This window comes from Drosophila obscura, unplaced genomic scaffold (genome assembly GCF_018151105.1).
Source record: "Drosophila obscura isolate BZ-5 IFL unplaced genomic scaffold, ASM1815110v1 contig_137, whole genome shotgun sequence".
NCBI classification, from domain to species: domain Eukaryota; kingdom Metazoa; phylum Arthropoda; class Insecta; order Diptera; family Drosophilidae; genus Drosophila; species Drosophila obscura.
Genome location: NW_024542721.1, coordinates 1,284,266 through 1,297,836, shown reverse-complemented (window position 1 = coordinate 1,297,836; position 13,571 = coordinate 1,284,266). Strand labels below are relative to the sequence as shown.

Genomic DNA, 13,571 nt, shown 5'->3' with positions numbered 1-13,571 from the left:
AAAATAGACGGCATCACCCTAAAAAGTTTAACACCAAAATGCATTCGGTTTCTCACTCTTGTGTTTAACGCGATTCTCAGACTAGACCACTTTCCAAGTCAATGGAAATGTGCAGAGATCATTATGATCCTAAAGCCAAACAAAATAGAAACGGAATTGACATCATACCGTCCCATTAGTCTGTTGACAATATTCTCGAAAGTGTTTAAAAAAATACTATTGAAGAGAATGTTGCCAATTTTGGACGAGCTTTCCATCATTCCTGAATACCAATTCGGATTCAGGAGAGGTCACGGGAACCCCTGAGCAATGTCACAGGGTCATTAATGATATAGTTTCTGCATTTGAAAACAAAAAGTACTGCACTGCTGCATTTGTTGATGTTCAACAAGCGTTCGATCGAGTCTGGCACAATGGTTTATTGTACAAGATAAAGAAATGGCTACCTGGTCCGTACTATTTATTAATCAAATCATATCTGACTAAAAGATGCTTTTACGTGCAGCAAAAAAAATGATACATCAACACTACTTCTCATCAACGCAGGCGTCCCACAAGGAAGCGTATTGGGACCAATTCTCTACACCCTATACACGGCCGACATGCCAGTTACAAATAACTGCACTGTTGCAACATATGCTGATGATACAGCCGTTTTAGCCACAAGCACATCTATAAATGAAGCTTCCGAACTCCTGCAGTGTGAGCTAAGCCTAATTGAAGACTGGTTCCTTCGATGGAAAATTAGAATCAACTCCCTGAAATCCGTCCAAATAACTTTTTCATTAAGACCAGGTAGCTGCCCAATTGTTACACTTAATGGCTCAGAAATTCCACAAACCAGTACCTGGTGTAGAAGCGAATTTTGTTTTCCAGTGGTTTCTGATATTCGACCGATCAGATTAGGACATGTAAAAACCTCATTAAAGCAGAGTTGTTGACATTTTGCTAACTCTAGACTTTTCCAACTTAATATGCAATGTCCTGATCTGTAAGTCGAATATCTATGAAACCACTTTGGAAAACAAAATTCGCCTCTAAAATCCATACTGAAGCCTTTGTTGGGCACCTGTGACCCGCTATACAGCTCTGGGGAACTGCTAGCAACTCAAATATTGAGATACTTCAGCGTTACCAATCAAAAACTTTGCGACTCATTGTCAATGCTCCTTTTTACGTATATAATGCAAATATACACAAAGATCTTAATATTCCAACCATAAAAGAAGAAATAAATAAAACTAGTAAGAAATACATCGACAGACTCCACAACCACGAAAATAATTTAGCCTTAAGTCTAGTAGACAATAGTTTAACAGTAAGAAGACTGAAAAGATACCACATTCTCGATCTCCCCGATAGATAAATCCAACAAACTGAAAAGAAGTTATATATAATAGCAGGGCTCATTGGAAAACTGCTATTTCTGTTAATTTAATATTAATTATACAATTTACTTATTGTTTAAACAGACAGATTGTAAATAAAAAAAGAAGAGAGAAAAAAAAGGTAGTGTTATTTATGGTCGTATTTGAAAATTATCGAATAAATATTGCATAATGTGCGGATTAGTAACATCCCCGATGGATGGAGGCATAACTGGGAAATTTTCGGAACTACAAAACCTTACGGACCATCTTAGAAATGTATGTTGTATGATCGCCAATGTGAAAAGGCTATAATAATCCAAACGAGCAAGAACCGATATTGAGCGGGTTGACAAATATCAGGAATTTCTGACGATTTCCGTTGCAAAACTGTTGAAAGGACTTTGCTCGATCAATAAGGCAAAGCGCGAATTCGTATAACTTAGGCAATTGGGCTTATTCTCGATGGTGCAATTCAAATTCAAGTCAAATTAAAACCGTGTTTCTGACGAAGAGTTACACACTTAGATATATAATGGGCAGGGGTCGTTGGACAGCGCAGAACCTTTTTCGTTTGCTCCATCTTTTTGACTGCCGATCTAAAAAGTTTCAAAAATTACGTTTGTGGGACACTAGCATCCACTATCGAACATACTTGACAGAACAGACGAAAGATATAACTATTTATTTTCCGTTCACGTCAACGAGTTAAAGAAAACTTCGAACAAGCCCATGCACAGTCGAATTTTCGTCGAGCATAACAAGTTCGCCGAGCGTGTTCGCTTGTAGATGATTACCATTAACAACGAGGAAGGAGCATGTGGGTTCCTCCACGAATGTCTTCAAGTGTAAGTTTATCACCAAGACCTAATCCCCTTGTCCACTTGAGTCGAGTCGAGGAGTTTGAACCGAACCGAACGACATTAGACGTACTTTTATATGCTCCACCGTGTGATAAAAATATATTGCTATTAAGCGCAAATTCCTTCGCGAAAAAGTTCTCTGGATAGGAATGGGTGTTTGCGCGTATGCTGCCCTTTATAATTATCAAATCGTGTTGTAATTACTAATAGAAGGATCAAATAAAACAGAGCACAAGGTCTGTACGCAGTGCCGTAGCTACGTACATGCAAGACGGTGCGGCGCACCGGGGCCCTTGAGCTTACGGGGCCCCAAGCTCAGGGACCCAGACTCTGACCAAAAAATCACCAAAAAATCTTTCACTCCACACTTCGATTTGAAATTCAAGCATGAATTCGATATTTCTTCTCTCGCTTCTTCTTCACATTACTTCAAGGAAATATTAATTATTTTATTTACTCCATAATCTTTTCACAAAACTTAATTCTGGAAACCATAATATTTAATATTCATAACTCATTTAATAAGCCAACACAACTTAAAAATTTCATAATAATATTATTTTTCTTCCGTAACTAGAATTTTATACCCTAACTTCATTATTATTTGCTCAAACAATTATCTTGAATAAATTTGATTCCTAATAATTTTTAATCTCTTTGCTTTTGCTCAAATTCACTTTCACATATACAGCTGCTGAAAATAAGTTTTAATTAAATAGTAACATAATATATAAAAATGATAATAATAATAATACATATAGAAAAATCAATTCGATGCAAATGTATCAAAGTGAAACAAATAAATCGAGGGAAGTCAGCAAACGCAAAATCAAAACAAACACGCCAAAAATCGGTATAGATGCTTCGCTGATTGCATCGTTATCTCTGCGAACGCTCTCTTTCGTCACCTCTTCTTTCGACCGCACACTCTATCTCACAGAGATGGGTATGTCGGTTTCGACGTTTTCTTTTACATAGTTAATTTCGTTTGGTTTTTATTGATTGTTTTTATTCGGTTTGTTGGACTCACCCAGACTTATCGTAGAAGGCCTTCTCAAAGATCGGTTTTATTTTATTATTATACCCGTACTCAAAAAGAGTTAAGGGGTATATTAGATTTGTGGTAAAAGTGGATGTGTGCAACGCAGAGAAGGAAACGTTTCCGACCCCATAAAGTATATATATTCTTGATCAGCATCAATAGCCGAGTCTATATAGCCATGTCCGTCTGTCCGTCCGTCTGTCCGTCTTGATGAGCGCCTGGATCTCAGAGACTATAAGAGCTAGAGAAACCAAATTTGGTTTCCAGACTCATGTGATATCACACTGCTACAAGTGTATTTCAAAATTTCGCCCCGCCCCCTTCCGCCCACACAAAGGACGAAAATCTGTGGCAGGCACAGTTTTAAAGATACGATAAAACGCAGTATCGTAGAGAATGCCCATATCTACCAGATTGCCGAATCTGAATCAGATCGGATCATAATTATAGCCAGAATGAAGAAATTAATTTTCAGTTGCTTCCCCTCCCCCTCCCACAACCAACAACGCGTCTCATTTTCCTTCTCGCTCGCACATTCTGCCGCGTTCAGTGCGCGAGCAACCCCTAGCGGAGGAGATGTAGAATCTAATTGGAACATGTAAAATCTACATGTTAGATGTAGAATATACATTGTATATGAGATGTAGATATCATATGTAGCAAAAAAATGTAAAATGTAAAATTTTTTTTTTTTCTAAAATTCTTAAAAATCATAAGCTCAAAAATGTATATACTGACTGAGTACGGGTATAAGTAGAGTCGCGTCCCCAGAAGCGACTCACACGTTCCTTCTCGTTGGTTTTAAATTTAGGTTATTAGTTTGGGGTGATAGAGCATTACAAGTCTCGCTTCACTGGTTTATTAGCACTTTTCCTCAACCACTTTGCATGTTTAGTTATTTCACGTTATTCTTTTGTCCGGTTGTACATGTCTTGGTGATCTTGAACGTTCCTATTCTTTTACATGTCTTCTTTTTAATGCAATTGCGAATTTCTTTTAATCGACCCTAAATTTTCACTAATTAACTAATTGCTGCTGCTTCGCCTTCTTCTGCTTGTCTCCGGTATTCCGTTTTCAAAACGTTCTGATCCGGTCGTTAACCCTGCTCTCCCGCTAATGACAATCGAACAGACTCAGACTGCGCATATGTAACGTTGCTGCGGCTGCTGGTCTGCCAAAGAAAGTTGCGTCGGGGAGCTTGGCCCTTTCCACGGGTTCTTCTGCCCCTGACTCGACCCTGATCTGGTCTCTGAAGAGAGGTTAGGTCAGAAAATTTTCTTAGACTATAAAAATCCCTTATTTCTCACCTTTTTTCTTCAAAACTGTGTATTATTTTCCTTCGCTATGCTGTTGCTGGGCACAGCGATGTTTTAAAGCGCCTGCTTAGAACCAAAATCTGTTCTCGAATATATTCTTTTTTTCTCTTTTTCTGAGAACCATGCACAGCACAGAATCAACTAAAGAAGTTTGTTTCTTACTTAGCTCATTCAGATTGTGCTGATTGCTATCGTCTTCATCCATTATCCCAAATAAAATCTGATATAGGGATCCCATAAATCCAAATGGAGCTCGCTTATTTCTTGCCTTACTTTGAGCCATGAACAGTTTGTTATTTTCTTCCAAGTCTAACAATTTCTTTTCTGTATTATCCAAAACTAAAAGGTATTGGTCTTCGAAAGTATAAAGCCTTTCGCAAATCAATTTCATTTTCGAAACCAAATCTTTACCCTTTCATCTCAAAATAGGTGTCCATATATAGAGAATTATTATATTTCAAGAGGAGGCTACTATTTCTAAATATATTGCCGAAGTCTTATTTATTTTTTCCATTGCATATTTTGGCTTATCAACTTTGGGTGATGCGTTAGAAAATTGACAACTTAATATAAATAACAGCCATTATAAACCCGAGTTTTGAAATTCTCGATGAATTTCTAGTCTGCGTTTGTTGCTGGATCTCTTCAGTGTCAGCCTTAACCTTGTCGACAGATTCATCTTTTCAGAGGAAAATGTTTCCTTCTTCTACGAGTATATTAGGATTCCCTCTTCCATTTGTGCCTCTGTTGAAGAGTATGCAAATACTCCTCTTTCCACGTTACCCAGAAATCTCTTTTTATCTTTTGAATTAGTTTTAATGTGAAGTCGAAATATACTGTAACGAACCATGGATCCCATGGTTCGTCACAAGCAGATGACGCAGCCAACGCTACTCCCAGGTGAAGCGATCAACACCCAGCAAAAATGCAAACTCAGCACACGCCAAAAGACAGGAGACCAGCAGAAGGGGCTTACGCAATAAGTACCTAAAATAAATATTAAATAAATAAATATTCCTAACAATATATATTCCCGAAGTGCCAACGAAATTCCTTTCCCACGGTACCGGTGCACACCGATCACCTTACCTGGGACATTGGACACTTGTTGGGAGGCGATTGCTTAGGTAACCCTCGATTACCGGGCAAAACCCCCACATGCGCAAGCCAGTCAGCAGTCTCCGACTCTCCTTACCGGGGATATTGGACACTGACTGCAGGGCTAATGATTAGGTAACCTTCTGTTACCGATCAGCCTGTCTGCACGCGCAGACTATAATTCGGCAATATATATTTATGTAAGAACCCTTCCCACATTCTGGAGTAGAAATAAGATATCTGTAAGACATTCATGGGAAAATCGAAGGCCGGCCGATCTATAAAAGGCACTGCCTTGCATGAAGAAAAGGGCAGTCCACCAGCCATCGTCGGAGGCAGTCAATCAGCCATCGCGAGAGTCAGTCAAATCAACATCCGCGTCGTAGTGCAAGTAAACATAACATAACCGGGTAGAATAATCATACGGAAAAACGAGGGACTGTGAGTCGTTTCGCGGCACGACACACCGACTCAGTAGTATATACAAAAAAAAAAAAAAATTTTAATTTTACATTTTTTGCTACATGTCTCCTTTTGCTATTTATACGTGGTCGCCATCTTCCCCGGGGCGGCGGGGGGGGGGGGGGGCCGGGGGGGGGGGGCCGTTTTTATTTGGTTTTTGCCGCTGTTCGGGGGGTATGGTATCCGTGCTTTAGTTTTTCGTTCTTTGGGCCTGGTGGGGGGGGGGGGGGGGCCGGTGAACTGGGTGGCTGGTGAGGCGGGCACAAGCGGCGCAGGACGGCGAGGGGAGCGCGGACAGACATGGCCGACGGTGGGTGGGGGCGCCGCCACCTAGTACGGGTAAAATAAAGAAAACCATTAAAATTAAAAGAACCAAAAAGTGTTGTGATTTCTATTTCAGTTTTCTGGCAAAGTTCCTGGTTTTCCCGATAAAGTCCTCGTGAATTATAAATATCTTGTAATTCAGGACCCTGGACAGACTGATGCATACCTCAGCCTGAAATAGGACATTACAAGTGGCGCCCGAGCAGGGACTTTAAAGGAATTTTCGTGGAAACTTCAAGAAAACCGAAATCAGGGACTTCGTGGATTAAAGACCCACTGCCATCAAAAAGGAAATTGAATCGATAACAAGTCCGCGCACTTACATAATCCGGGCGCGAAAACAAACGCGAAAGTATACGCAGTGCCGATCCTAAAAGTGCCGTTTAACAGTGACTCAGTGCCAAAAATCAACAGAAATCAACATGGAACATCACGACGATGAACAACCAGAGGAGGCATACCCTGCGGGACACTTTTCCAATCCAGGGGTCAGCACCGGCTGGATCCACAAACTCCGTCGGGACGAACTAGAAGTCCTCGCCGAAGAATTCGGATTCGGCAGCGAAGGAACGGTCGATGAACGCCGAAGGAAATTTGCCGCTCTAGTCGCCGGGCCACTCGCGCAAGAAGCCTGGGTCCGCCTAGGAGAGTTCGAGAGGCACTATGCCAAGCCAGCCTCACGCTCTCGTTCCAAGTCACCACGGCCCACTACTCCTGGACTATCCGACACTCTCCAAATGGATCCTAAGACCGGACTACGAGTCCCCGCAGCCACCGAATACCGCACTCCTGCTGCCCCGTTTCCAAGGCCCCTAGCTACAGAGACCCACCCAGCACCCGTGCCAAGGATCTTGCCAGCGATCGACCGACCCATGGAAGGGCACCACTACAACCACGCTGCACCAATGGCGGAACGCATCCGAAAGTGGGGAATCCAGTTTGACGGCCAAGATGACCCTCTATCATTCATCGAACTGCTCGAAGAACGCGCGCTCTCGTATGGGGTGGACACAAACCATCTGCCGCGGGCCATGGCCGAACTTCTCACAGACCGTGCCAGTCGTTGGTTCCGCACCAGCCGCCTACAAAGTTCCTCATGGGAAAATTTCCGCCAGGAATTCTTAACGTTCTTCTTGCCACCACGGTATTTTGAACAATTGGAAGACCGGATCCGAGCCCGAAAGCAATTGGCTGGGGAACTGTTCAAAGATTTCCTCATCGAGATACGTCTACTTATGCACCACGCTGGGTACGACGCAACCAAGGAGCTAACCAGGATCTACGACAACGCCCTTCCAGCCTACCAGATGTACGTGCGCCGCCACGAACTGCAGGACTTGTCACAGCTAACACTGCTGGCCACGGAGTTTGAGAGTATTCAAGAGCGGACCATTCCGAGCACTCTCGCACCACCACGACACACGCCCAGATACGCACGGCCTACTACAGATCAGAGGAGCGACGATTCCAATCGGACACCATTCTGGAAGCCTCATTGGCAGACTCACCAAGAAGACAGCCATCCAACCCAGTGAGTACGGCAAAGCCCGAGGTAGCACATCGCATGATTTCGACCCCCATCGCCAACCCCCGCGCAGCCTGTCGCCGGTGTGGTGAAGCAGGGCATGCGGCATATGAATGCCAAAATCCCTCGATCCTGTTCTGTTGGGAATGTGGCAAACGCGGCACCCGGACCATCGATTGCTGTCGCCAGAACACGTCGGGAAACGACTCGCGTCCTCGACTGACACGGGATCAGCCGGGAACGACGTCTGCCCCGACCCACGAATAAAAACCCCGCTACACATGAACGAGAACCGCATAGTGGCAATGGTAACCATAGGAGGACAGGCAACGGAAGCCACCGTCGACACAGGGGCATCCCGAAGCTTTATCAGTGCAAACCTCGCCCGACAACTAGACAACAACACCAACCTACAAGATGCATGCGTCCGCATACGCCTGGCCGACGGCTCGGTCAGAGAGATCACCCAAATTCTACTGGCGCACATCAGACTGGATCAAAGAGAAGTTCAAATACCCCTCCTGGTCCTACCAAACATGTTGGATCAAGTTATCGTCGGCATGGACTTCCTATGCGCCATTGAAACAACGATCCAGTGCGGTACCACACTTCTACAATTACGAGATCAGTGCCACACACCACATATCCACACCGTTCCGACCAACAGAGTACAAGGCAACGAACCCCGACACCAGAAACTGAAGCCAACGGCGGCCGTCATACGTCCGCAACCTATCCCAACAATTTCGGCACCCAGCCACGCCAACATGACACCCATACAAACCTCAGCGAACACACGACCACGACCTACCCCAATGAACAAAACGACCCAGATCGCCACGAAGAACACGACACCCAGCCCAGCCCCAGCAGAGGCAAAGCGCCGGCCCACGAACATGAAGCCGAAACCAACAACACGAAACAACAATCAAGCAAACGGGAAAACGAGTCCCACGGTCACTACGGAGCAACCGCGTCCTAGGCCAACCACAGGGGACACATACCCCAAAGAAACTACGAGAATCTCACCCACGAGACAAGCACTAACGCACTGGAACCCGGCGCTCGACACAGGAAGCCCAGGTCCAAGTCCAGCAACAGAGCATGTAAGTACCCTCTCCTCCCAGGAGAAAGTGAACATAGAAACACCCTCAGAGACGACAATCAGCCCTGAACCAAGACAACAACATCGACACCGACAACGGCAGCAACAGATCAACAGCCCAGCAACAAGGGAAACAGCCACGCTGACCCCACCCTGGTCGGGGCCCATAATTGAACTGATATCCACAAAGCCCCTCAACGCGGGCCCGGAAACCAGTACGATGGCCCCACGATACACCGACCGCAGCCCTGTCGTACCCACGGCCGACGCCACACCGATCCTCGCCCACACAATGGAGTACCTTCCACGTACTGTTATGATTTTTAGCGTCATGCACCGAGCCATGCCTAGAGCCATGTCCGAGATCTTCGTCGCCCACACAAGTCGTTGCTGCGATACCAGAGGCGTCATCGCGACTCACCTGTTCACGTACCAGTCTGGCTGTAGTATAACACGAGTACTACACCCGGCGTACCAAAACATCGTACCCATGGTCGACACCACACCCATCGTCGCCCACATAAGCGACTACCAACGGAGGATCGAAACGCACAGCTCCTTCGACACAACCCTCTTACCCGAAGACCCCAGCCAGCCATTTGACTCCGAAGCCGCCGATCGAACCGAACATGAGCCCGAACCAGTCCCGGAGCCGTGGCCGCCGGACTTGGCCCCACAGACCCAAGCATCCGTCGCCCAAACAAGCCATTGGTCCAACAAAAGAGACATCGTCGAGACCAGCCAGTTCATGCACCAGTCTGGAGACAATACCACCCAAGTGTTCCGCCAGAGCTACAAAACTACTCTACCCACGTCCAACGCCTCCCCGATCATCGCCCACATAAGCGATTACCACCGGAGCATCGATCCGTCAAGCACATTTGACAAACCCATCCTTCCGAAAAACCCGAATCAAACCTTTGACCCCGGAGCCACCGAACCCACCGAAGACGACCCAGAACTACCGACGGATCCTTGGCCACCCGACATAGCCCCGCAGATTCGAGAATGCCTGGACAAATAACGACCAAAGAAAACCGCCGAGAAAACCATCGTCATATGGGATAATCGACCCACCAAGCACCAACTACACCAACTACAAAGCACCCAGAACAGCAGAAAGGCCACGATCACAACCGCAGTAGAAAATATAACGTTACCGACGCCACGCTAAAGTGACGAGACTAACAGCGACGAATCCGGAGACTCGGCACAAGCCAAAGGACAGGATAACCCGGAAAAAGGCGAACCTCAGCACCCGCCAAGCGACGCCACAAATCTCTCCATCACCCACCCGGAAGAAAGGGGGGGTGTAACGAACCATGGATCCCATGGTTCGTCACAAGCAGATGACGCAGCCAACGCTACTCCCAGGTGAAGCGATCAACACCCAGCAAAAATGCAAACTCAGCACACGCCAAAAGACAGGAGACCAGCAGAAGGGGCTTACGCAATAAGTACCTAAAATAATATTAAATAAATAAATATTCCTAACAATATATATTCCCGAAGTGCCAACAAAATTCCTTTCCCACGGTACCGGTGCACACCGATCACCTTACCTGGGACATTGGACACTTGTTGGGAGGCGATTGCTTAGGTAACCCTCGATTACCGGGCAAAACCCCCACATGCGCAAGCCAGTCAGCAGTCTCCGACTCTCCTTACCGGGGATATTGGACACTGACTGCAGGGCTAATGATTAGGTAACCTTCTGTTACCGATCAGCCTGTCTGCACGCGCAGACTATAATTCGGCAATATATATTTATGTAAGAACCCTTCCCACATTCTGGAGTAGAAATAAGATATCTGTAAGACATTCATGGGAAAATCGAAGGCCGGCCAATCTATAAAAGGCACTGCCTTGCATGAAGAAAAGGGCAGTCCACCAGCCATCGTCGGAGGCAGTCAATCAGCCATCGCGAGAGTCAGTCAAATCAACATCCGCGTCGTAGTGCAAGTAAACATAACATAACCGGGTAGAATAATCATACGGAAGAATAAAGAAAACCATTAAAATTAAAAGAACCAAAAAGTGTTGTGATTTCTATTTCAGTTTTCTGGCAAAGTTCCTGGTTTTCCCGATAAAGTCCTCGTGAATTATAAATATCTTGTAATTCAGGACCCTGGACAGACTGATGCATACCTCAGCCTGAAATAGGACATTACAATACTTACAGTTTATTGCTATATGTATGTGGGTTTTGTTAGTTATGACGACATGTTACGGTTTTTCAACGATGAAGAAAGGGTGGCATTGCGAACACGATAGCTAAAGAATTAGGTTTACAACGAGAGCACGACGAATCGAGGAATGGTTTAGATCGTTCAAGACCGTGTCATATTGAAAACAATGGGGTCGGTTCATGACGCTGTCTTATTGAACGACCTAATCAATGCGGCGACGATGTGCAAGGTGCAAGGTGCGAGTGCTACGCCGAAGTGCCCGTGCCCTAACTAATAATTTATATGCTTTCCTTTTTTAGTGAAAATTTGATTTATCTGGGTGGGCATTGAGGTTGCCAAGTTTTTAAGAATTGTAGGGTTAATTTGATCCCATTCCTGGAGCAATGCTTTTTTGAGGTCATTTACGTATCAAACTGGCGTCCATTCTTATAAATTTTGTTGGATAATATTCCCCAAAGATCCTCTATTGGGTTAAGGTCCGGACTGATCGCTGGCCATTGCAATAAGGGAATCTTCCTAGCTTGCAAAAAGTTTTTTGTTTTCCGTGCCGTGTGGATGGGCGCGTTGTCCCGCTGGAAGATCCACTCATCCCCGTAAAGGTTTCCAGCAAATTCAATGAGTATTGTTTCCAACGACTCTATATACATTTCTGCATTTGTTCTGGTGGGTATAAAACAAAGTGGGGACTTCCCAGCATACCCAATTCCACCCCAAACCATTAATGATCCTCCACAGTGGTTTCGTTTATGGCAGTGCTGCCGTGGTTGCCTTTTGTCGCGCCAATCCTTTCGGCAGGAGTCAGGACCGTCCAAGTTAAATTTTGTTTCATCCGAAAATATAACTTCAGTGAACTCCTCTGACCAAAGGAGGGGGATATCCGCTTGAAAAAACAAATTAAACAAATTTTTTAGAAAATTTTGGACCAGCCATAATATAGGCACATACAAAAATTATATTTTTGATATTTTAAAATATTTATTTTTATATTTCGTATGTTAACTAAATATACCTGCATAACTCATTATACTTTATTACATTTTAAACGTAATTCCCTTCATCTATTTTTGTGTCTATTTTTTACAGCACATAATATATCCATCTGCGCCACGGAAGTCAAGTGTTCGGCAATGGCAGGAAGTTGAATTGAGTCGTTCGTTGAATAAATTTACAAATTATAGTAATATACAAAAAAGTATCGAAAATATATCAAACGTAAAAAAAGTGCTTACTTTGCCTGTTAGATTAACAAACCAGAAAAACCATTTAAATCTTACGACTGAATTAACAACAGTATATAGCAAAATGAACAAATATTTGGGATATATAAACAGCACAAAAGCGAACGGCCCGTAATTATTTTACATAATCGAATCAATTCAATACAATATAAGTATTTATGTTAAAGATTATATATCTATTGATAAATGTATTATCAGTTTTTCAAATAAATACAACACAATAAATATAGTCTTAAAAAATATCATATTGTATCGAACCATGGTTCGTCTCAAGGGGGTAGGCACACGCGCGGCTGATCGACGGAAAGGCGCTGGCCAAGAACCGAAGCAACTAAAGATCTCAAATGACGAGGTCAACACCCAACATAAACGAAACCTCGCGGAAAGACGCTGCCCAGGAAAAATGAAACAATTGCAGCATCAGCAAACGACGTAACCAACGCTACTCCAAGGGGAAGATATCAACACCAACGAGGTCGATGACTCAGCACACGTCAAAAGACAGGAAATGCGTCGACCGAAAAAAAAAACCAAGAACTCAGCGCACGCGCGATCCAGTCAGCAGTCTCCAACTCCAACACTGACTGGAGGGCCGATGATTAGATAACCCTCTGTTACCAGTCAACAAGTCGACCCCCTTCCACCATTCCCCCTAGGAATAAGACATCCTTTAAGACCTAGATGGAAAATCTATGGCCGGCAGATCCAAGAAAAAGCTTACACATCAGTCGATCAAGATACAAGAATTAGCTTACACGTCAGTAGATCGAGTACCAGAGCTAGCCTACGCGTGTTGTGATTATTTTTTATTTCTTGATTTCAGACCCGATCCTGATAAAGTCCCCGCAGAAATGACAAATGTCAGCATGGAATAAGTATCTTACAACATATCAAATATACCGTGCGAAAAACAGGGAAATTCGAGACTAATCCCACAGACTTCAATTGTCTGGACGTTTATATGCAATGACTGCACCATCAAGTGGCCCATGCGACACCAAGCCGAAGCCTGTTACGTGCGGAACCCAGGCAGAAACACAGC

The 13,571-nt window shown here is 44.3% G+C and overlaps 1 protein-coding gene across 1 annotated transcript in view; it reads left to right on the top strand.

Moving 5' to 3' along the window:
- LOC111076107 (inactive rhomboid protein 1) overlaps window positions 1-12,734 on the top strand; it is a 63,559-nt gene extending 50,825 nt beyond the window's left edge. Inside the window, exon 8 of the mRNA XM_022369746.2 lies at window positions 12,375-12,734. Within this exon, the coding sequence (XP_022225438.2) occupies window positions 12,375-12,644 (270 nt within the window). The 3' untranslated portion in view covers window positions 12,645-12,734. The remainder of the gene's footprint in view (window positions 1-12,374) is intronic.
- Window positions 12,735-13,571: the final 837 nt, after the last annotated feature.